The sequence below is a fragment of the Pezoporus occidentalis genome, unplaced genomic scaffold, assembly GCF_034315485.1.
Source record: "Pezoporus occidentalis ecotype Australia unplaced genomic scaffold, CSIRO_AGI_Poc_V1 ctg28, whole genome shotgun sequence".
NCBI lineage: Eukaryota > Metazoa > Chordata > Aves > Psittaciformes > Psittacidae > Pezoporus > Pezoporus occidentalis.
The window spans coordinates 4,256,467-4,274,771 of record NW_026914718.1 but is presented as its reverse complement, the minus strand read 5'-3'; the positions used below and the strand labels follow the sequence as shown (position 1 = coordinate 4,274,771).

Genomic DNA, 18,305 nt, shown 5'->3' with positions numbered 1-18,305 from the left:
TGAAGGTAACAGAAAGCATGCAAGACTTCAGGGGATATTTTCAAAACTGAACTTAGGGTGCTTATAGTACAAGGTTATGAAGGATGAGCAGAGTCAAGGGTGAATGAAGTTAAAAGGATAGGACCGAAGAATTTAAGTAAGAAGCCTCTGTAGAAACAACAACCCTGTTTCTCCGAAGACTTAAATGCAGGGGGGGCTCATGAGCTTTGAGCTGAGGGTTTGCATGACATTCAGTTGACAGTACAGTGGTTTCCCTGGAAGGTATGGCTATATAAGACTAATACACAAAGACAGACAGAAACATACTGACATATTCACACAGACAGATGAGACAAGTTTGTATTTACATTGGAAGATTATGAAGTTGAATAAGAATCTCAGCCTGAACGGCCCCAACACATCTGAAAGTAACATTTGTCTCACTAATTACTTGGTATGCTGGCCCCAAAGAAAAGAGCTAGACAATTACATAGCAGTCTGTTGTGGAAGATAAGAGATGGCTCCAAAGAGAATAGACACAAATCACAATCTGTTGTAGATACTGTGATATGAAAGTGAGAAAAACAGAATTTTATGCCAGTTGCCATGTTGCCTAGTACTTTATTTCATATGCACTAGACATAACCTTGCTAGATCTAGGGATGGGGGAAACAGTGGTTCTCGCTGTGAATTCTGGCTGTCAGAATTCAGGAGTCCCAAGTCAAAATGAGATTTTCACCCTTCTGAGGTTTGCTAAGTGCTGACAGCAAAATAAAGAAGAAATCACAGTCACGTTTTATGCTCACAGATGGATCCCACTTGGAAATTCATGCGTGCCAAGGGTATCTGACCACTTAAATGCCATCTGAGCATTGCTTTGCTGGGTATGTGTCCAAGTGTAGATCACGGTGGGAGCTCTGCTAATATTTGAGAAGCTGTAGCTCAAGGGTTGGGTAAGGGAAACAAGAAATAGTGGCTTTTTGAGAAGCTGTAGATGGGTTACAGCCCTTTTGTCCTGCTCCACAATTATTATGGACCAGTCACTACTTCTTTCATTTTTCCTTTCTTGTCTCATTCCTGATGGGTGTTTAGCTTTAAGCCTTTCAGGCAAAATCCTCTTTCTTGGTACCTTTTTAATTGGAATTTACTACTGAGGAGTTCCAGCCTTCTGGCATACTGGAGCCTGGAGCACTACTGTAATAGCAAAGATTTGAGAATTTCACTTACAAGAGTTGTGTCTGTTGTAACCCTAAGTACTTTTTCACACTTTTGCCCAGTAGGAAGTGTTCTTTAGGCCTTTCTCCAAGCTCTATATGTGGACACAGCCTCTCTCTGAGCCCTGGCAATTGCTCCAGTCAGGTTACAGGAATGGGCAAGATTGTTTGAAATATCTTCTTGCCACTCTGAAACCTGATTCTGAATTCTAGCTCTAGTTAATGCCTATGAACAAGAAAGAAAAAACAGGGACACGTTGTTATTGATTGCCTGCCTCCAGTTGTAGATAACCATTGTATTTGGAATTGTACGGATAATGACAAGTTGAAGAACTCACCAGCATGTCTGGATGTTTGTGGGAAGTCTTGCAACTGGACATGTGGACTTACAGTCATGCTTTAAACTAGATAAGATTTAGTCTTTAGTTTTGATGGATGTATCTTAGTGCTGCACAGTCTTGAAGAATCCAGCATGGCAACTGGGCCAGAGTGTTGCCTTCTGGACAGTGCAGCATTGCTTGTATAATGGTGATCCATGACATACATTTGGGAGTTTAACCTGAACTAGCTGAGAGTTCCTAACTCATTACATCTAACCTTACTGGTTCTTGCTGTTTCTCAACAAAGCTACAGATTAGGTGACTCATTCAGTGTTTCCGTAATTCATAATGTTACAACAGGTCCCTCAAGCAAAGTGACCTAAATACTATATATATGCTGTGTGTTCTGTTGGGCTAATAAATAGATAATAATATAAATAATAAGCAAATAATACAAATAATGAATATGTATTCCTGCAGCTCATTTGCTATCTGTGCTAGACATCATTGTTATAGCAGCAGAAAACTGAAGAGGAGAGTAAAACATTCTTCCTTTTAAATCCACTAGAGTTGGCTGTGAAAATAATTGCAAGATAAATACTGTTTTCCATCACATGAGGAGTATGTGCTTCCTGGGTAGAATCTAGATTGATTCCTTAAATCCCTTCTCAGTTTTAAGCCTTAGTAACCCAAGCCAACCAAATTACCATTAAAATGCAATGAAATGCTGTAGGTTTTGATATAAAACAAAGAAGAAAGTTATTGTAGTACAAACACAGGTTTGGATGGTGGATGCAAAACTCTGAATCCCACAGTGGCTGTATTTGTCCTCTGTGCAGGGTGCTGTACAGGTTTTGTTCAAGTAGTGTGTTGGCAGTATGCATTTTGTGATAGTATCTTTGGCTATTGGGATTTCTGAGTAAACATTTTTATTAGCACTTAGGGAAGGATAACACTTGTTGCCTAAGAGACAAGTAGATATCCCTTCCAGTTGGCAAAACAGGCTGCCTATCCCAGTACTGTGATTGCCTCTCAGTCCTGTTGTTTCCTATACTATTGCTTGGATAATCTACAGCAAGTAGCAAGCTGGTACGGTTGAAGCTCCTAGAAGGGGAAAGCAGAGGAGAAGGATGAAAAGATGGACCAGAACAGCACATTGTGCATGGCTTATGGATGGTGCTCCCTGAATCACTTTTGCTGGTACAGTCTGGAGTAAGGTCAGTCCAGCTTTAGCTGGGGATAAGGCTCTAGGGCAAGGCCTGGGGGGGTGTCCCTCATTACCCTTTCTGATCCTACTGCAAATAGGCAGCAGGCCAGAACAAGAAATACAGCTGTTAGGTTTTTCACTTACATTTTCAAAGTACAAGTTAAATTTGAAACAGAATGTGAGCCATACATTGCTACAGCACTATTTGTGTCTGTTCTGTAGGTGACAGAGAGAGAGTTGAAATCTGGAGGAGCAAATACAGCAGTGACAGAAAAGAACAAAAAAGAGTACATCGAGAGAATGGTTAAGTGGCGAGTGGAACGGGGAGTGGTTCAGCAAACAGAGGCCCTGGTCCGGGGCTTCTACGAAGTAAGTAACAAAGAGATGTTCTTATAGTCTTCCATTCCTCATCTGAATGAGATGAACCCATGGTTAAACTGTTCTTCATCAGTACCCTATGAAGTAGCTAAACAGACACAGATGGCAAGGAACTGGAGTGCCTGGATCGGTAGAGAGTGCCTGGATCGGTAGAGACAGGTACCTTGGGTATGACATGTTTAGCATTAAGGGAGAAAGGGTAGAAATGTGTATTCTGAATATGATGAAGCATAATGAACAAATGCTTTCCATTCACATAGTAAGAGAAGTAGGCATTTGCAAATTTTGTTTTACCCTTCTGTGGTACCTGAGAAGATCATGAAGAGTTGTACACTTTGGTGTATCTTTAGGGACTAATCCCAGTAAAGCCAGTCCTAGGATGCAGTCAGCTATTATCTTACTGGTATTCATGGATGCTGCTCTGTTGTTGTTTTCCCTGGATTTTGGTAATTTATTGTTGCTCAAGACCTGGATCTGAAAACATTCTTCTGACAGAGATGCTGCAAGGACTGCCAAAGAGGGGACAAAAACCTGTGGCTTTGCTGACCAGCCCATGTAGTCACCTATTCTTGCCCCTTACTAAGCATATTCAAACATTTATCTTGCCCTGGCAGCTGTACTTCTGTCCTGGCGGCTGTACTTCTACTGTAAGTAGAAGTTAAGGACTGTCTTGCAGAGAGAAATAAGAAAGAACGGCAGCCCTAGAAAATAAAGCAGCAGATAACAGACACACAGAATACTGATAGCTGATGGTTCCAGGGAATTGTGCAATGATGTTTACAGGGAGTGGAAGCCAGTGAGGGTGGATTTGTAGCTGAACAAACTTGGTCAACCCTTTCCTGTAGAAAGGGGTTGGTGACTCCATATGGTTTACTAAAGTGTGCATATGGTCTGCCAGCTTTTTTTCTCCCTGTGAATACTGCAGGATGTTAAAGCTTTTGCTTTCACATAATGAAGAAAGTGAACCTCAGCTTCATCTTCAGTGGATGAAGATCTGAGGGCACTCCTGTGCAATTGTAATCAAATTCCAGTGCAAAACAAAGATAAAATAAATTGTCCATATTACAAATCCAGTTTTTGACTATGAAGATCACTTGTCAGAATGAGTGTAACAAAGAAGAGTGTTCTGCACACATGATGCCCTGAAACTTGTATTGTTTCATTCTGGCCAAATCTCATGTGTCACCATTGTTTGCAGCTCAAAACATCAGCAGACTCCCTGAAGAGGAGCACAGATTTACCAGCAGAGGAATGGAAGTCAGCTGTCAGCATGCAGACTTTGTCAGATTAAAGAGCTGGCCATCAGAGCCATAGGTTTACAAGATACTGCATCTGCTTTATTTCCAGTCTGAATCCGTGCTTACAAGTGGTTTTTGTTCCAGGTTGTAGACTCCAGGCTTGTCTCTGTTTTTGATGCCAGAGAACTGGAGCTGGTTATAGCTGGCACTGCAGAAATAGACCTCAATGACTGGCGAAACAACACAGAATATCGTGGAGGTAAACTGCCTGCTGGTACTTACTATATCTTGACTGATTTCAGTCTAAAACATGAAAGACTTTGTCCATCTCTTCCTTCTGTCTTTTGTGAGGGAAATGACCCATTTTGTTCAGGAATATTTTGAGTAATAACTCATGAAGTAAAATCTCAGGTTTGGATCAACAGATGTAATAATAATAATGGAATTGCTTCTGCTACTTCTATCCAGGTTTTGTCCACTCAGTTCCTACCTTCTTAACAGAACAGGAGTTTTGACTAATAAGGACTGAAAAGGATTTGCAGTATTAGATTTTAAAGTTGCTTAGATGACTGAATGAACTCCTGGCCTCACTTAAAGTAGTACCACAAGTTCTCTTGGCTTCAGCACAGACCTGAATTTCACAGTTCCCAATTACACTTCAACAACATACAGATCTTGCTTAACCATCCCCTCAGCCTAAACTATGTCAAATCTGAGTTTTTATCCCTTCTCCTCTAATGCTTGGCCTGGTCTTGCTTTAAACACTGAGCGGGATTTATCCAGGCCGTCTTGGATGATGTATAAGTGTGAAATCCACCAGTTCTGCACTATGAAAGGGAAGTCCCCGAGGTGCACGTATTCTCCCCTGAAATACAAGGTTTAAGCCTTTGCTGCTCACAGCCCAGCCTTTGTGTTACCTTGAAATATGCAGCTTACCACAAGCACAGCCGGTCCTCGAAGTTATTCTTCTACTTTTTTCTGGTTAGCTATTGAAACTACATTTAGCCTGGGCTTATCGTGGCTTTCACTTAGCACAAACCAAGGCACAGAGGCCCTCAAGTGGGAAGTTTGCCAGGGAAGGGCTTGTGGCTGGAAACTCCTTTCCATATGTTGAACACTATTGCAATACAAAAGAGATTTTTATTTGGGAGCCAGAGATTGTTAAGGCATTAGGACTCACACTGTGTGGTATATCACAATTGGTCTTTTATGTCTCATGCAGGTAACCCCTGTTCTTGCTAAAGGATTTGCAAGAGGCCAGTGTACCTCAAATGTATCTTTGAGTGCCAGGGTTTCAAATGACTTAGTGATACTATAGTACCCACAGCCAGAACAGGATGAGGGCTGGGACCTATTGCTCATCAAGAACAAGATGTACTATTATGTCAGGATCTTTTCAGGGAGAGACCTACTGTCCCATGATAGCAGGAACATGTTTTGATGTTACACTTCCCACTTGGTGGGAATGATTTGACTTTCTCTCTTGTGCTTTTTGGTTTAGGTTACCATGATGGACACATCGTAATACGGTGGTTCTGGGCAGCAGTGGAGAGATTTAACAATGAGCAGAGGCTCCGGTTGTTGCAGTTTGTCACTGGAACATCGAGCGTGCCGTATGAGGGCTTTGCGGCTCTGCGAGGGAGCAATGGGCTGCGGCGCTTCTGTATAGAGAAATGGGGGAAAATCACCTCCCTCCCAAGGTATGTCCTAGCTAGGATATAAAACCAGAAATGCTCTGGGAAAGGTGAGCCTCGTACTTGTCTCTCTGCCAGTGAAAGATAATGAATACAGTGAGGACATCTTATAGAATCATAGAATAGTTAGGGTTGGAAAGGACCTTAACATCATCAAGTTCCACCCCACCTGCCATGGGCAGGGACACCTCACACTAAACCATCTCACCCAAGGCCTCGTTCAACCTGGTCTTGAACGCTGCCAGGGATGGAGCATTCACAACCTCCCTGGGCAACCCATTCCAGTGCCTCAGCACCCTTACAGGAAAGAATTTCCTCCTTATATCCAATCTAAACTTCCCATGTTTAGGTTTTAACCTGTTACCCCTTGTCCTATCACTACAGTCCCTAATGAAGAGTCCCTCCCCAGCATCCCTATAGGCTCCCTTCAGATACTGGAAGGCTGCTATGAGGTCTCCACGCAGCCTTCTCTTCTCCAGGCTGAACAGCCCCAACTTCCTCAGCCTGTCTTCATACAGGAAGTGTTATAACAGCAAAGAACAATTATGAGTTTGTTCTGTAATTACACTTGGATAAAAGGGTTTTCTTATGCTGCCTTCTTGATTTGCAGGCTCAACTTAAATGCCTTTGAATCCTGGGAAATAGTTAAGATCAAGATTTCCATTGGTCCAAACCTGGTTCTCTTATTTTTCTTCTGGAACAGATCCAGAGCTTATTCTGTTCCCTTTACTTCCAGAATACTAGTGAAAATATTTGTGAGTTACAGAGCTATGAAAGCCAGAATCTGTCTAAGTTTTGGCCAGAGACCTGAATGTAATCCCTTCATTTGCTCTGATGATTCCACCTTTCCATCACAAAGAAGCTTAGTGAGGGACTTCAGACCATGTGGTGATAATACCCAATTTGTTACATCTAGTTCAGTCAACCAGCTAGAAGCAAATGAGCCATAATGTCATAGAGAGTCAACAGATTTCACAGTGCTTCCCAAAAGAGAGGTCATCTTCCTTTACAGAACAAAGGGGCTGAGGTACGAAGGAGTGGTCTGACTTGCCTAAGGCCACCCAAGAGAGTCATAGCAGAGCTAGTGATATGTTCAGCTTTGAGTTCTGCCCCAGCACTCTGTCAGTGACCAGCACTCATCCTTCTTCACTGAAGTGAGTCACTTGAACATCTTTACAGTTGCCTGAGGTTCTGCCCCATTGTTCATGGGGCTGCATCTCAGCACCTCTGAGATACTTTTGCTGTGTGACCTTTTTACATAACATTTGCCCTCCAAAGGATGCTTTCCTGGTTACTTGCCATCCGTGTTGTTTACCCAGAAGCATGCTGTAAGACATGGACCTGAGCAGACCGCCAGAGTCCTCTGGAGAGGGGAAGTCCAAATATGTTCACCTTCTTAGTCCAGGCCTACTCAAGCCCATGTTTATGCAGTGGGGAGACACAGGAGCAGACATTCAGAGCTGACATCTTATGTGGACTCCCTCTAAAGTCAGGAAAAGGAAAGTAAGCATTTTTAAGACACAGTTCCTTTCACCTGAACACAGACTTTTACAATGGCTCAGCTGAATCACACCTGGCACATCCTGATTTATCTCCATTGACCATACTCTAGAGACTATACGGAGACCTATGTGAAAGCTAGACATAGGCACTGAGATGTAAAAACAGATGAAAACATGTAAGGTCAGTGAGATGACTCATGCCCTCTGAGCTCCAGCCAGCAATGCGGAGGGAAAGCGTGAGAGCTACAGTTTGCTATGTGTAAGCCAGATCCCCCTTTTGCAGCATATATAGGTATAGTCCGGTTCTACGTAAGGGCTTCAGAGCTTACCAAGGGCATTCCTGCCTGCAGACAGGCAGCGACTGGAAGTCACAGACTTGCGCAGCATTCCTGCAGAGATCAGTTTTCACTCTTTTTGGGATGGAAAGGGGCGAGAGAGGAGGGGAACCTTAGCCACAGAAAATGCCCTGGGCTGACCCATTAAGTTCTGAAAAGGTAATTGGCCTCTTTCTGCTCTGCTTAACTTCCTTTGTGAACCCAGGCAGTGCTTATGACCTAGATGCTGTTGGCCCCAGGATACCCATATTAACGACTTGATGTTTGTCTGCTGATCACCAGACTTGTTGCTCTCCCTGAAAGAGGCCTCTTTTGCAGGTGAAAGTTGTTAGCACCTTTTAGAAGTCTTAGAGCTCTGCATTCATTTTAGCCAGAGGAAAGAGAAACAGCACTTGCTCATGGGGGATAAACACAGCTTGATCACCCTGAATTACTACGTGCATTTGTATGAAATTATGGGGTGCTGCCAAGTATACACAGTGTTAAGAAGTACATAAAACACACAGGCTAAGCCTGGAGGCTCCCTTAACCCTTAGTCAAGCAACTAAATAAATGTTATTTAAAACTTTCTTTAAATGCCTGATTATGGATTGCTCATGTTTGGTTAGATTTACTTACGTATTTACTTAGACTTAGTGGCTAAAAGAAAGTTACATGTCATATCCTGTAGGCCTTTTGGCTCTGTGATACGCTATGAGTGTAACTAGCTGTTTAAAATAAACCACAATAAATTCCCTTCTCCTTCTAACAATTCCTGCAATTTCACAGTGAGGGTTACCTTTGCTCCATGCTTTCAAAGTCCTAGGAAAAACCCCAGCCAAATAGCTTTCTTGTGTCTTAGCAATCATCAGATTTAGTCATTTATGTGCTTAGGTGTGGATTGTACCTCTTAATTACTGGCTTAGTTCTTAGGCCATAACCAAATAAATGCAATGCTGTGAGGGTTGTTATGGAAGCTTGCATAAAGCTGATGCATTTGGCTTCTCTGACATGCAGGTAGCTGGCGGGTCACTGGGGATAGGTTAGCCTGGCCTTTGGGTTTTCAGCTGTTTTACAAAGCATCAAGATAATTTTTAGCTCTATTGGGAGAGTCCAGGACTCTTTTTGTATTATCTCAGTACTGCTCCAGATGTCTAAAGCAGTGAGACAGCTCTCCTGTACATCTTGTCCTTACACTTTGGCAATGGAGCATGCAACTGCCATTTGCTTATGGCAAGCAAAGATGTGATAAAACCAGCCACGCATTTGCGCTTGTGACAGCATCGTGGCACTCCCAGAAAAGAGGCATGGTGTAAATGTCTTAATTGCAGCACTTTCTGAAGAACAGCCCCTAGTACATAATGCCAGAGTGCTTCTTGAAAGCACTGAGGGTGCAAGACTTTCTCAGCGAAGCTGAAAATCTGGTACCATCATTCTAAATTGGTGGACTTTTTCATCAGTACCAGTTCCCCTACATGAACAGGGTGATGGTGGTGTAATATGTTCATCTAATACAAACAAGAGTTAGATTACACCAGTAGTTCATTTCTGGAGTGTGCATGTGTACTAGACATGTTATTCCTGTCTATATTGACTTTGAGACCACCCATGTTAGAAAGTCAGAGTACTGTACAGCTCAGAGGTATGTTCTAATCCCAGATCTCTTGACACTGAAAGGCTGAGGCAGGTTCCGAAGAGACTGCCAGATTTACAGATCTGTCAGTGTAAATTTGTTCATCAAGGTGGATTTTTGCTCTACCTACCTAATATGCAAAACTTTGTCCCGAAATAAGGGAGTTGCGTATTTTACTTTTTGTAACTGGTTGCCTGAGTAGGGATGGATAGAGAATTCTTCCAGCTATAGCTTCTTCTGAGGCAGGAAGCCTCTCTTCACGTTTCCTGGGTCATGCAAGGACCGTAAGAACTTATTCTTTGTTCCCCACCAAACACTAATGAACAGGCACAGCTTCCTCTGATAGTGTGGGAGCAGAACTCCTGGCCCTGAACAGACCAGTACAAAGAACTAGCAGTGTTTTCTACTGCAGCTATAGGAGGCAACAGTTCCCTTTTCTCAAATCCTCAGCCGCAGAAGTGTTCAGTGCCTAGAAATGCCACTGCCCCATCTTCTGTTTTTGTGCTCCTCCCCTGCCCAAAACCCGTCAGCTCCAAGGTTATTTCTGTTTGAGTATCAATGAAGTAAGTACCTCAGTGTGAATCCCAGCGAGTCAAATAATCACATTTGACACAATGAGGTCACTTTTCCAGCAGTGCTGAGCTACAACTACCCTTTCGTCAAACAAGATTTTCATTCAGCAGAATAATGTACGTGATCACCACCATTGTGTCTGCAGGTTGTGCATGATAAAGATTACCAGTGCTAGTAAATATCTGTCCTTTTGTAAGAGAATTCTGTCCCTGTCTGTTAGATGATCAGGTATTTAATCAACCAGAATACCATATAGCAATTAAAAAATTATTCTCTGTGACTACTGAGAACTTTGTTCTCATAATTTTTGTCCTTCTCATTGGACTGTGTATGCTTTGCTCTCCTTTATCATTCCTTATCTCCCATCCCTCTTCTCTTTCCTTTTTTCTCACATACAACAGAAATACCAGCTATGAATGTATATTAACCTACTAAGCAGTGGTTCCCAGGCAGCATGTAAGTGTAAAAGGAACAAAAGTTGATACCTGTGGAACTGAGGTTGATCAAATAAGGGTTTGTGGGTTCCTCTTCTTTCTTCTAAAGAAAGCAAGGTGAAAAGGAGAAATGCCCAGTTTCTGCCTGACAGGCATGGCTATGTTCGAATGCCAGTCTTATGTTAGTTGGTAAGGTTCATCTCTAAATAAGGTAGGAGGGGGTTCTGTGCGCACTCACCACCTTTTTTGGAGTGAACACATTTTTTTCTACGAAGTTGTTGAACTGGAGAACAGGAGAGCACTACTTGGCAAAGTGCTGCAGTTTCTAAACATGTAACTTTTTCTTCCTTTCTTTGTCATAGCTGCTCCCCATAATAAATTCCTTGAGAGGCTGTAAGTAAACCTTCTAAGACCTTCTAAGCAAGAATGTAAACACCAGTCAGCGGCTGTGGCTATGTCTGCACCGCACAGTAGGACGTGTGACAGCAGTGTCTAAGATGTTATGATATCATATAGTAAAATGTGCCATGGTTAAATACCATACAGATGTATTACTTTAGGTTCAGCAAGGTTACATTAGCAGAATCCACACCTGAGCCACCACAGAATCATAGAATCGTGGAATAGTTTGGGCTGGGAGGGACTCCCAGTTCTGGAGCCAGGCAGCTGAGCTCCTGAAGACTGTCTGTCTCTGAATGGTGCTGTCTTGCCTATGATAAGCACAGTCTGAAGGGACTACAAGAATCCTTCAGTTAATAACTCCCAGTGCTTGATATGTATTGGCAATTGTAGAAACAACTTGTGCTGCCAAAGGTTGCTGAGATAAACAATAAACAGTGCAGGGCTATTCATGGGTGAGACACATGAGCTGCCATGTTTAATTTCAAGAGATACGTTCAGTAATGGCTTTATTAATGTTCCTTTTTCACTGACTCAAGTGTGCCCAGCTCATTCCCACAAATTCTGTGTTTATTTCACACTCTGAGAGAGTGACCAGCTAACACATCTTCATTCGGAAAGGGAAAAAGATGGTAAAACCTCTCCTAATTGAAATGCTGAGATGCAGTGAAGATTACATGCTCCTGGCTATTTCAGTTGCCTGATTGCTTTTAGTGATTCACCATTGGTGCTTGATAAAACTCTCCCTCTGAATCTGCAAGTCTCAGGCCAGCCCATGTATCACTATCATGTTTTTCTCACTCTGTGGGTGGCCTAAGGGATGACTAGCATGGTTTCAAATAGTTTCTCCAAGGTAGCTCTTCTGCTTCAGTTTGGAAGAAATAACATTAAAGTATGAGATAGAAAAGCTGAAAGTGAAACAACTTCACGGCTTCTACAAATACTAGGGGCCAGAAGCTTAGACATTGTTAGCCATTGAGGCTACATTTCCCTCTGTGTAGGGTTTAATCAATTCACATTCATTCCAGAAAGCAAGAGGAAACAGAAATATTTGTAGGATCATGTAGAACTGCAAGCTGACTGAACAAAATGAGACCATTTCAATGAAAACGTGCCCCCGCTGTTTGCTGAATGAGCTTTACGGTTTTTCAGTCAGTTGAAATGGATGAACTGTTGGGGCAGGGAGTGTTGCTTTGCTCCACGTTTGTATAGCTCCTCACACAGTGCAGTTTGCATCTGGGTCTAATTGCTGCTACCAGAAAAGCTGAAACAAGGTGGAGACATGTGAGGAACCCGTTCCACGGCTTCTTGTGAAGGTGCTGCCAACTCGGGGTAAATACAATGATAGAACTGTGGGCAAAGAGGGTCATCAAATTGGCAGCTTGCTCTGCACACAATGTTTTGCTTTTACCTTGGCTATTACAAATAAATAACATCTAAAGGCCAGCCTTGCAGCAGATGGGCAGCAGCTGACTTATAGGAGTGTTTGCAGCAACCTGCGTTTCTTAGCAGATCACTGACTGGTCTTTCACCAGCCAGCCCTGCCTCACTATAAACACATGCTGAGCCCATTCTGGCAGTAGAGTTCATCACATGATGCTTGTCCACTTGTGCAAAACTTGCCGGCTGCTCATGCTGGATGTACAGCTGAGTTGTATTTTTTTGGGGGGGAAACTCAAAGCAACCAAAACAGTGGAGTTTTCTCTCTATCTGGGCCTAGACCCCATCTCCTCAGTGACCTCCAGTGTTCTTTATATGAAGATCCCTGCAAGATCCTTGCAAACGTTGAATGCAGAGATAGCAGAGAATGATGTTATGTTGATACTTAGCTTCTCTTTCAAATATTCATGTGTATGTGCACGTGCATTGCAGTACCTCAGATTTTGGCCGAATTTGTTGTAATAGTTAGAATTTCTTTTTCTCTCTTGAGTGAACTTGAATGTTTTGAGTCTCAGTAGGAACTTGTTTTCTCAGTTTTTACTTTCTCAAATTATTCAGGATAAACTTAACCTGAGGCATGTTTTCCTTTTGCAGGGCACACACATGTTTCAACCGTTTGGATCTTCCACCTTACCCCTCATATTCTATGCTGTATGAAAAGCTGCTGACAGCTGTTGAAGAAACTAGCACCTTTGGACTTGAATGAGGGGGTTCAGGCACTTCTGGTGTTTTTCTGGCTGATGATGTCACCTTTCCTGTCCACCATCATTTGATCTTGGTTTCCCATGTTTTTAGTTTTGAGAAACAAACAAACAAAATCAAGATTAACAAAAGCTGTGCATGAAGAACTGCCTCCCTCTAAGATCTAACCTTCATGCTTTCATCCTCTGTTTCCAATGGACTGCTAGTCTGTATGCAATAGAAAACCAACTGTCTCAAGGTTTCTGTATATCTCTACATACCTCCATTAATAACAATGAAAATACAAATGCAAGTTACACTACACTTGACCAAATGTTAATAAATGTTTACTTCCACCTACGTTGATTAAAAAATAAAAAAAAAACCCTCATCAGGCATTCCAAGCTTTTATATGGCCACATCTTCTAAATCAATTCACAGCCCATCTTACTTCTTAACCGTTGAATCCAGTCTTAGGAGCTGGTCAAATGTATCTTCATCCATCCTTGTTTTTCTCTGTACGTATTGTCCATCTGAGAGACACCTATAAGCAAAACTGACATTTTTATAGATGAACTCATGATCCACATCACTTGCATCAGCTGGAACTGGCCCAGACACATGGTGCAGATCAGACCTTCAGAAACTAAAAAAACCAACCTGTAACGCAATGCAAAGCATAACAGCGATTGTTACGATTGGTACTTGCCAGCACTGGAGAGAACTTGCACTTCAGAGATACTGGGAGGGGCATCTCCATTGTAATGTTTACCACATAAGAAGCACAAGGTTGTGCACACTCAAGATGGATGTTTTATTATGTAGCATAAAGGATAAGGCTCCTTTACCTTAGTATCGTATATGACAAGGAAAAGGAGAAGTAAGAAGAATGTTCTACTCTATACCCTTGGGTTCTGTTTACCAGGTCTCTGTTTTCTGATGTTTAAAATGCTCCTTTCCAAATGAGAAGTCTAGACAATCCCATCCCCTGTGTCAGAAGCCATTTATTTTCTGTGAAGCTGGGCTAATCTGTGGTTGCTGGGGGCAGTTTTCACTTCTGTCATTTTTCTTTTCTTGTCCAGTGGAAATCTCTGTAACCTCAAGTGTGGTCGTAGAGAGGTTTTATCCTAGGGTCTGTTAAATGAGAAGCTGCAGTGAATGAGGGTGCTAGTCAGGGATGAAGGGGACTGTAACTCTCTTTGGGTTAAGACTTTGTTGCACTTCCTCTTGGAGTAAGCCCAAAGGCCCTCTGGTCATGCTAGGTACCGCTGAACTAAAGATCTAGCTCTTGTTAATGGCAGGCGTAACCCTCTTCAGTTTGGTGTACTTTGCATTCCAGCTCTGAAACCAGGGTGCAAGAGGTAAACAGCAGAAGGCTTGTCTTCAAATGGGTTTTGCTGAGGCTGTTACAACCGATCTCACTGCTCTGATTGTGTTTTATTTATTACTCTTTGCTGCCCTTGTTTTCCGAGGCTAATCTCAGATTGAAAGTGTTTGTCTTAACTGGGAAAAGGAATACAAAGTATCTTCTGACGCTAACTATGTTAAAGGATGCATGAAATATGAAGTGAGAGACTTGTGAAGGGTGAGTGAAGGTAAGTGAGAAGGTAACATCATAGTACCGAGCAGCTCACATGAAATACCACACCCCCCTAGGGGCTTGTTACTGGTAGTTCTGTGTTAGCTATGCTTCAGAAAACTGTAAAATCAGATCAGTTCAATGTCTGACACATGTAATTCCCGTAAGTTTTCTCTCCAGAGAAAAGAACTGGATGCTGCTTTCCCACATATTTTTATGGTGACTTTACAGAAACTCATCACAATTGAAAAACTGCATTCTGAGAGTTGTAGATCATTCTCCCACTTTTATTCTTAGGTCAATAGGTATTTGAAAGGTGAAACGTGGTGGACCTGAAAACACGTTTCTAAGCAGAAATAGTAGCTTTTGTTAATGATATATAAAGTATTTGGGATATTTAAATTGCCCCATTCATTCCATTTCTGTGACGTTTCAGCCACTTTTATACTAATTTACTGTATGGCTTTTACTGAGAATCTGTTTTATAGTATGTTGTTATTCTTACTGAGTACTCATATTCCAGTTGTGTACGGAGGCTGCCGCTACGGGCCAGCATCATGGCACTGAAAATGATGCTCATGATTTCCACACATGAGCTCTCAGGCGTCTGTTCCACATGACCACCCCCACTGCACAGCAGAGATGGAAATCTTCACTTCTTACATCAGAGCAAGTCACACCAGGAGAGAGTGAACAACCAAATCTTCCAGTGTCTGTCATTTCTGCCTCTTCATCACTGGGCCCCAAAATCCAGCGATTCCTGTATGGTTCTTATTTCCTTGCCTGGTGATGTTATAAACTCACCTGCACTATGTCAAAAGTTGGATGTCTTCCAAAAATAGAGGAAAAGAGAAGCATCCAACTGCTTGGTCCATGTTTGGCCAAGGCAAATAGTTGCATCAAGAGCTGTCTCAGTAACATAGCAAAAAAGGAAAAAAAAAATCTCCAATCTTTACACAGTGTATAGTGAAATTTTTTAAGTCTTGAAAAGCTATATTTTATTAAGAGAAAAGGGAAACTATTTTTTGTAGCATAATAAAAGATGTTTGTTATCTCAGAGACAGCATCAAACCCCACTGATTGAAACAAGGAAAGCTTTCTCCTGAAATTCTTCTTCACATGTTCTGGCACTCACCACACACTAAGCTGGATTAGGTGTTATGCATCTCCATGGTGGTTGGCAGATACCATCTCGAGCACTTCATGTGTTCCTGCTCTGGGAAGCATTCAGCATAGCTAGCTGCTTCCCATCAAAATCCGTGGTCCAAGCTGTCTTTCTAGCACACAGCTGAGTATTTTTTAAGGTTACTTTCTTAGGTGACTGTGGTGATATCAAAGTGACAAGGTCGTGCAGATTTCCTTGCATGTTTTTTGGGATCTAAAGCCAGGAACAGAGGAAGACAGTTGACTATTTTCATTTTTTACAGGAGAGAAAATGCCATACTCAGCTTTTCTTGCATTCTACCATTCCAGTCCATTCCTCTCTCTTCCCCAGATGCCCTACCCCAATAGATTTTCAAACACTGACATCATCTCTAGGATATCCTCATCGATGCTCCACACTGTTTTTCTGCATTCATTGCATCATATCATGGGCAGAATCAGGCCTCAGTCTGGAGTGAAGGGAAGCCGTGCATCCAGGTGGCACTGCAGTGTTAATGTGAGGCAGCGAATGGTGCTAACAGGAGAGAGGAGGAGCCTTTTCTCCCTTGACCTGCTATTTAACCTGTCCATTACGCAATTAACTGGCTTTGTTGTTATGTATATGCAAGGCATATACCCTTCCTTGTTCAGCTTTCAATTCAGATGCTGTTACTCATTTAATCATCTGTGCCCTCCCCAGGTCTGCGTTTTCATTTGTAAAACACTGACTGTTAATTACAGAATTTCTTGTTTCATTGTTTTCCCACAGGAAAGTCTGGAAGATATTCCATAGGGCAGATTTACAGTAAAATAACCTGTTCAGCTCAGTTCCCTTGGAACATGGTGGGGGCTATATTAAGAAATGACATCAACAGCAGTAGATTTTAAAATGCAAGTGAAAAATGGAATAGGCAAACTGACAGCTTTTGTGGATTTCAGTTTTTGATAGGAACAATGAATATTGGTAATTTGTACACTTGGTTTCAGAGGGTCCATATGTTTCTCAAGGTGACTGTTGTGATGGGTAGAGGGAGAGAAAGGGATATTTTTCTGTATGAAATCCTGTTGCCGTATTAGCATTAAGCTAAAGGTATGAGAATGAAAATAGGTATTTTAAATCACTGGTAGCTCTTCCACATGGACGTAGTCTCCCTGACTGTTCAGCCACATAAGCTATGCAGGATTTGATCCAGTACAACCAACCGTACCTTACAGTTAATTGCGTCTAAACCTCACAGATGCTGTCACTTCAGTCTGCAGTATGTTATGTGAGCATTCAATCGCGTAGCTGCACATATTCAGAACTTGACTTTTATGTTCCAGGGACATCCATGGCTATCACAAGGCAAGACATGAGTGATCCAAAGTACATCTAACAGAGAAATAATGAGTTTTGTACAGGTCTGACACAAAGGAGTTTTTTCACCCAGATTGCTCAAGTGCCCATGAACTGCAGCAAAAGTTTGAGTTCAGTCTAGTCTGAGAGACAGCCTGTGGGAAGGGGGGTGTTTGTTGGGTTTGTGTTTTATTGTTCTAGTTTCACTGTAACAAATAGTTGACATACCTCTAGTTGAAAACAATAGGATACTGAATTTGGACATGAAAATCAAATAAGAAATAGGCTAAAATACACATGCACAGAGGATGAGTTAAACTCGTCCTTCACTGTTAATCCTGTGACAGTCTATGGAATTCCAGAAGGATGAATTTGACTGGAGATTTGGTTCATTTCTGTTGAAATAATAATTTGCCCTGTCTCCATAGTAATATTAATAGAGCTTCCCAGTCAAGATTAAACACTTTCAGTCAATGCAGACCAACAGATCTTTCTATGACAAATGCGGTGCTTTTTGATTATTATTCTTGCTGTACCTCAGTGTTCATTATTAAAAGAAAACAAAAATTATTGCAATATACTAAATCTGGGAGAGGATTTCCAGTTACCACAAGGTCCAAAAGATTGGATTGTTCCTTTCTCTCTAGTGAGTCATGTAGTTCCTTTGTTCTAGTAGAAAAACAGATGCCTGTAGATAGTAGATACTAGGTATAGTAAATAATGTTACCATTAGCCAAATTCCCTGCAGCTTCCAATTTATCTAACAGAGATGTCTGTTACGGTTTTTGTTAAAGACTACATAAAGTCAATGGCAGGAAAGGTCCTCATTATTGGACTGATTTTGCTTCTATTGACAGAAAAATGTCACATGATACTCAGGCTGTGCTTTCTATTCAACCATATCATTATAGAGGAATGTCAATAAAATCACTTTGTTATGGCATTGTGTGGACTGTCTATTACAAATAACTTGCTTTGTAGAGGATGTATTTTACCAGAGTGGGTGGAAAGAAGCGCTAGTGAAAGTCCACTGATGTAAGTAGTTGCTCTTCCAGGTTCTTCCCCTTTCTGACTGCTGCATTCAGGTCCTTCCATTGCTTTTGTTCAATTTTGTACATGCTTAAAACTTAAGATTCTCCACATAAGTGTGCGTAACCAAAGCCCCCATGCTCTCCTAGACTAGCCTATGAGCAGCCCTGCATTGAAAGCATGTGAGCTTATTCCTTGCTGTAGAAAATGTC

General features: G+C 41.9%; 1 protein-coding gene and 1 long non-coding RNA gene across 9 annotated transcripts in view; one reads left to right on the top strand and one right to left on the bottom strand.

Annotated features, from left to right (window-relative positions):
* Positions 1-18,007, top strand: part of HECW1 (HECT, C2 and WW domain containing E3 ubiquitin protein ligase 1) — a 253,865-nt gene extending 235,858 nt beyond the window's left edge. For all 8 annotated transcript variants that reach the window (XM_062625356.1, XM_062625357.1, XM_062625353.1 and 5 more), the window contains 4 exons: positions 2,943-3,089; positions 4,481-4,595; positions 5,838-6,036; positions 12,920-18,007. In XM_062625356.1, coding sequence (XP_062481340.1) covers positions 2,943-3,089; positions 4,481-4,595; positions 5,838-6,036; positions 12,920-13,031 — 573 coding nt within the window. In that variant the 3' untranslated portion in view covers positions 13,032-18,007. The remainder of the gene's footprint in view (positions 1-2,942; positions 3,090-4,480; positions 4,596-5,837; positions 6,037-12,919) is intronic.
* LOC134167121 (uncharacterized) overlaps positions 1-18,305 on the bottom strand; it is a 34,006-nt gene that overhangs the window by 9,978 nt on the left and 5,723 nt on the right. The window lies entirely within an intron of this gene.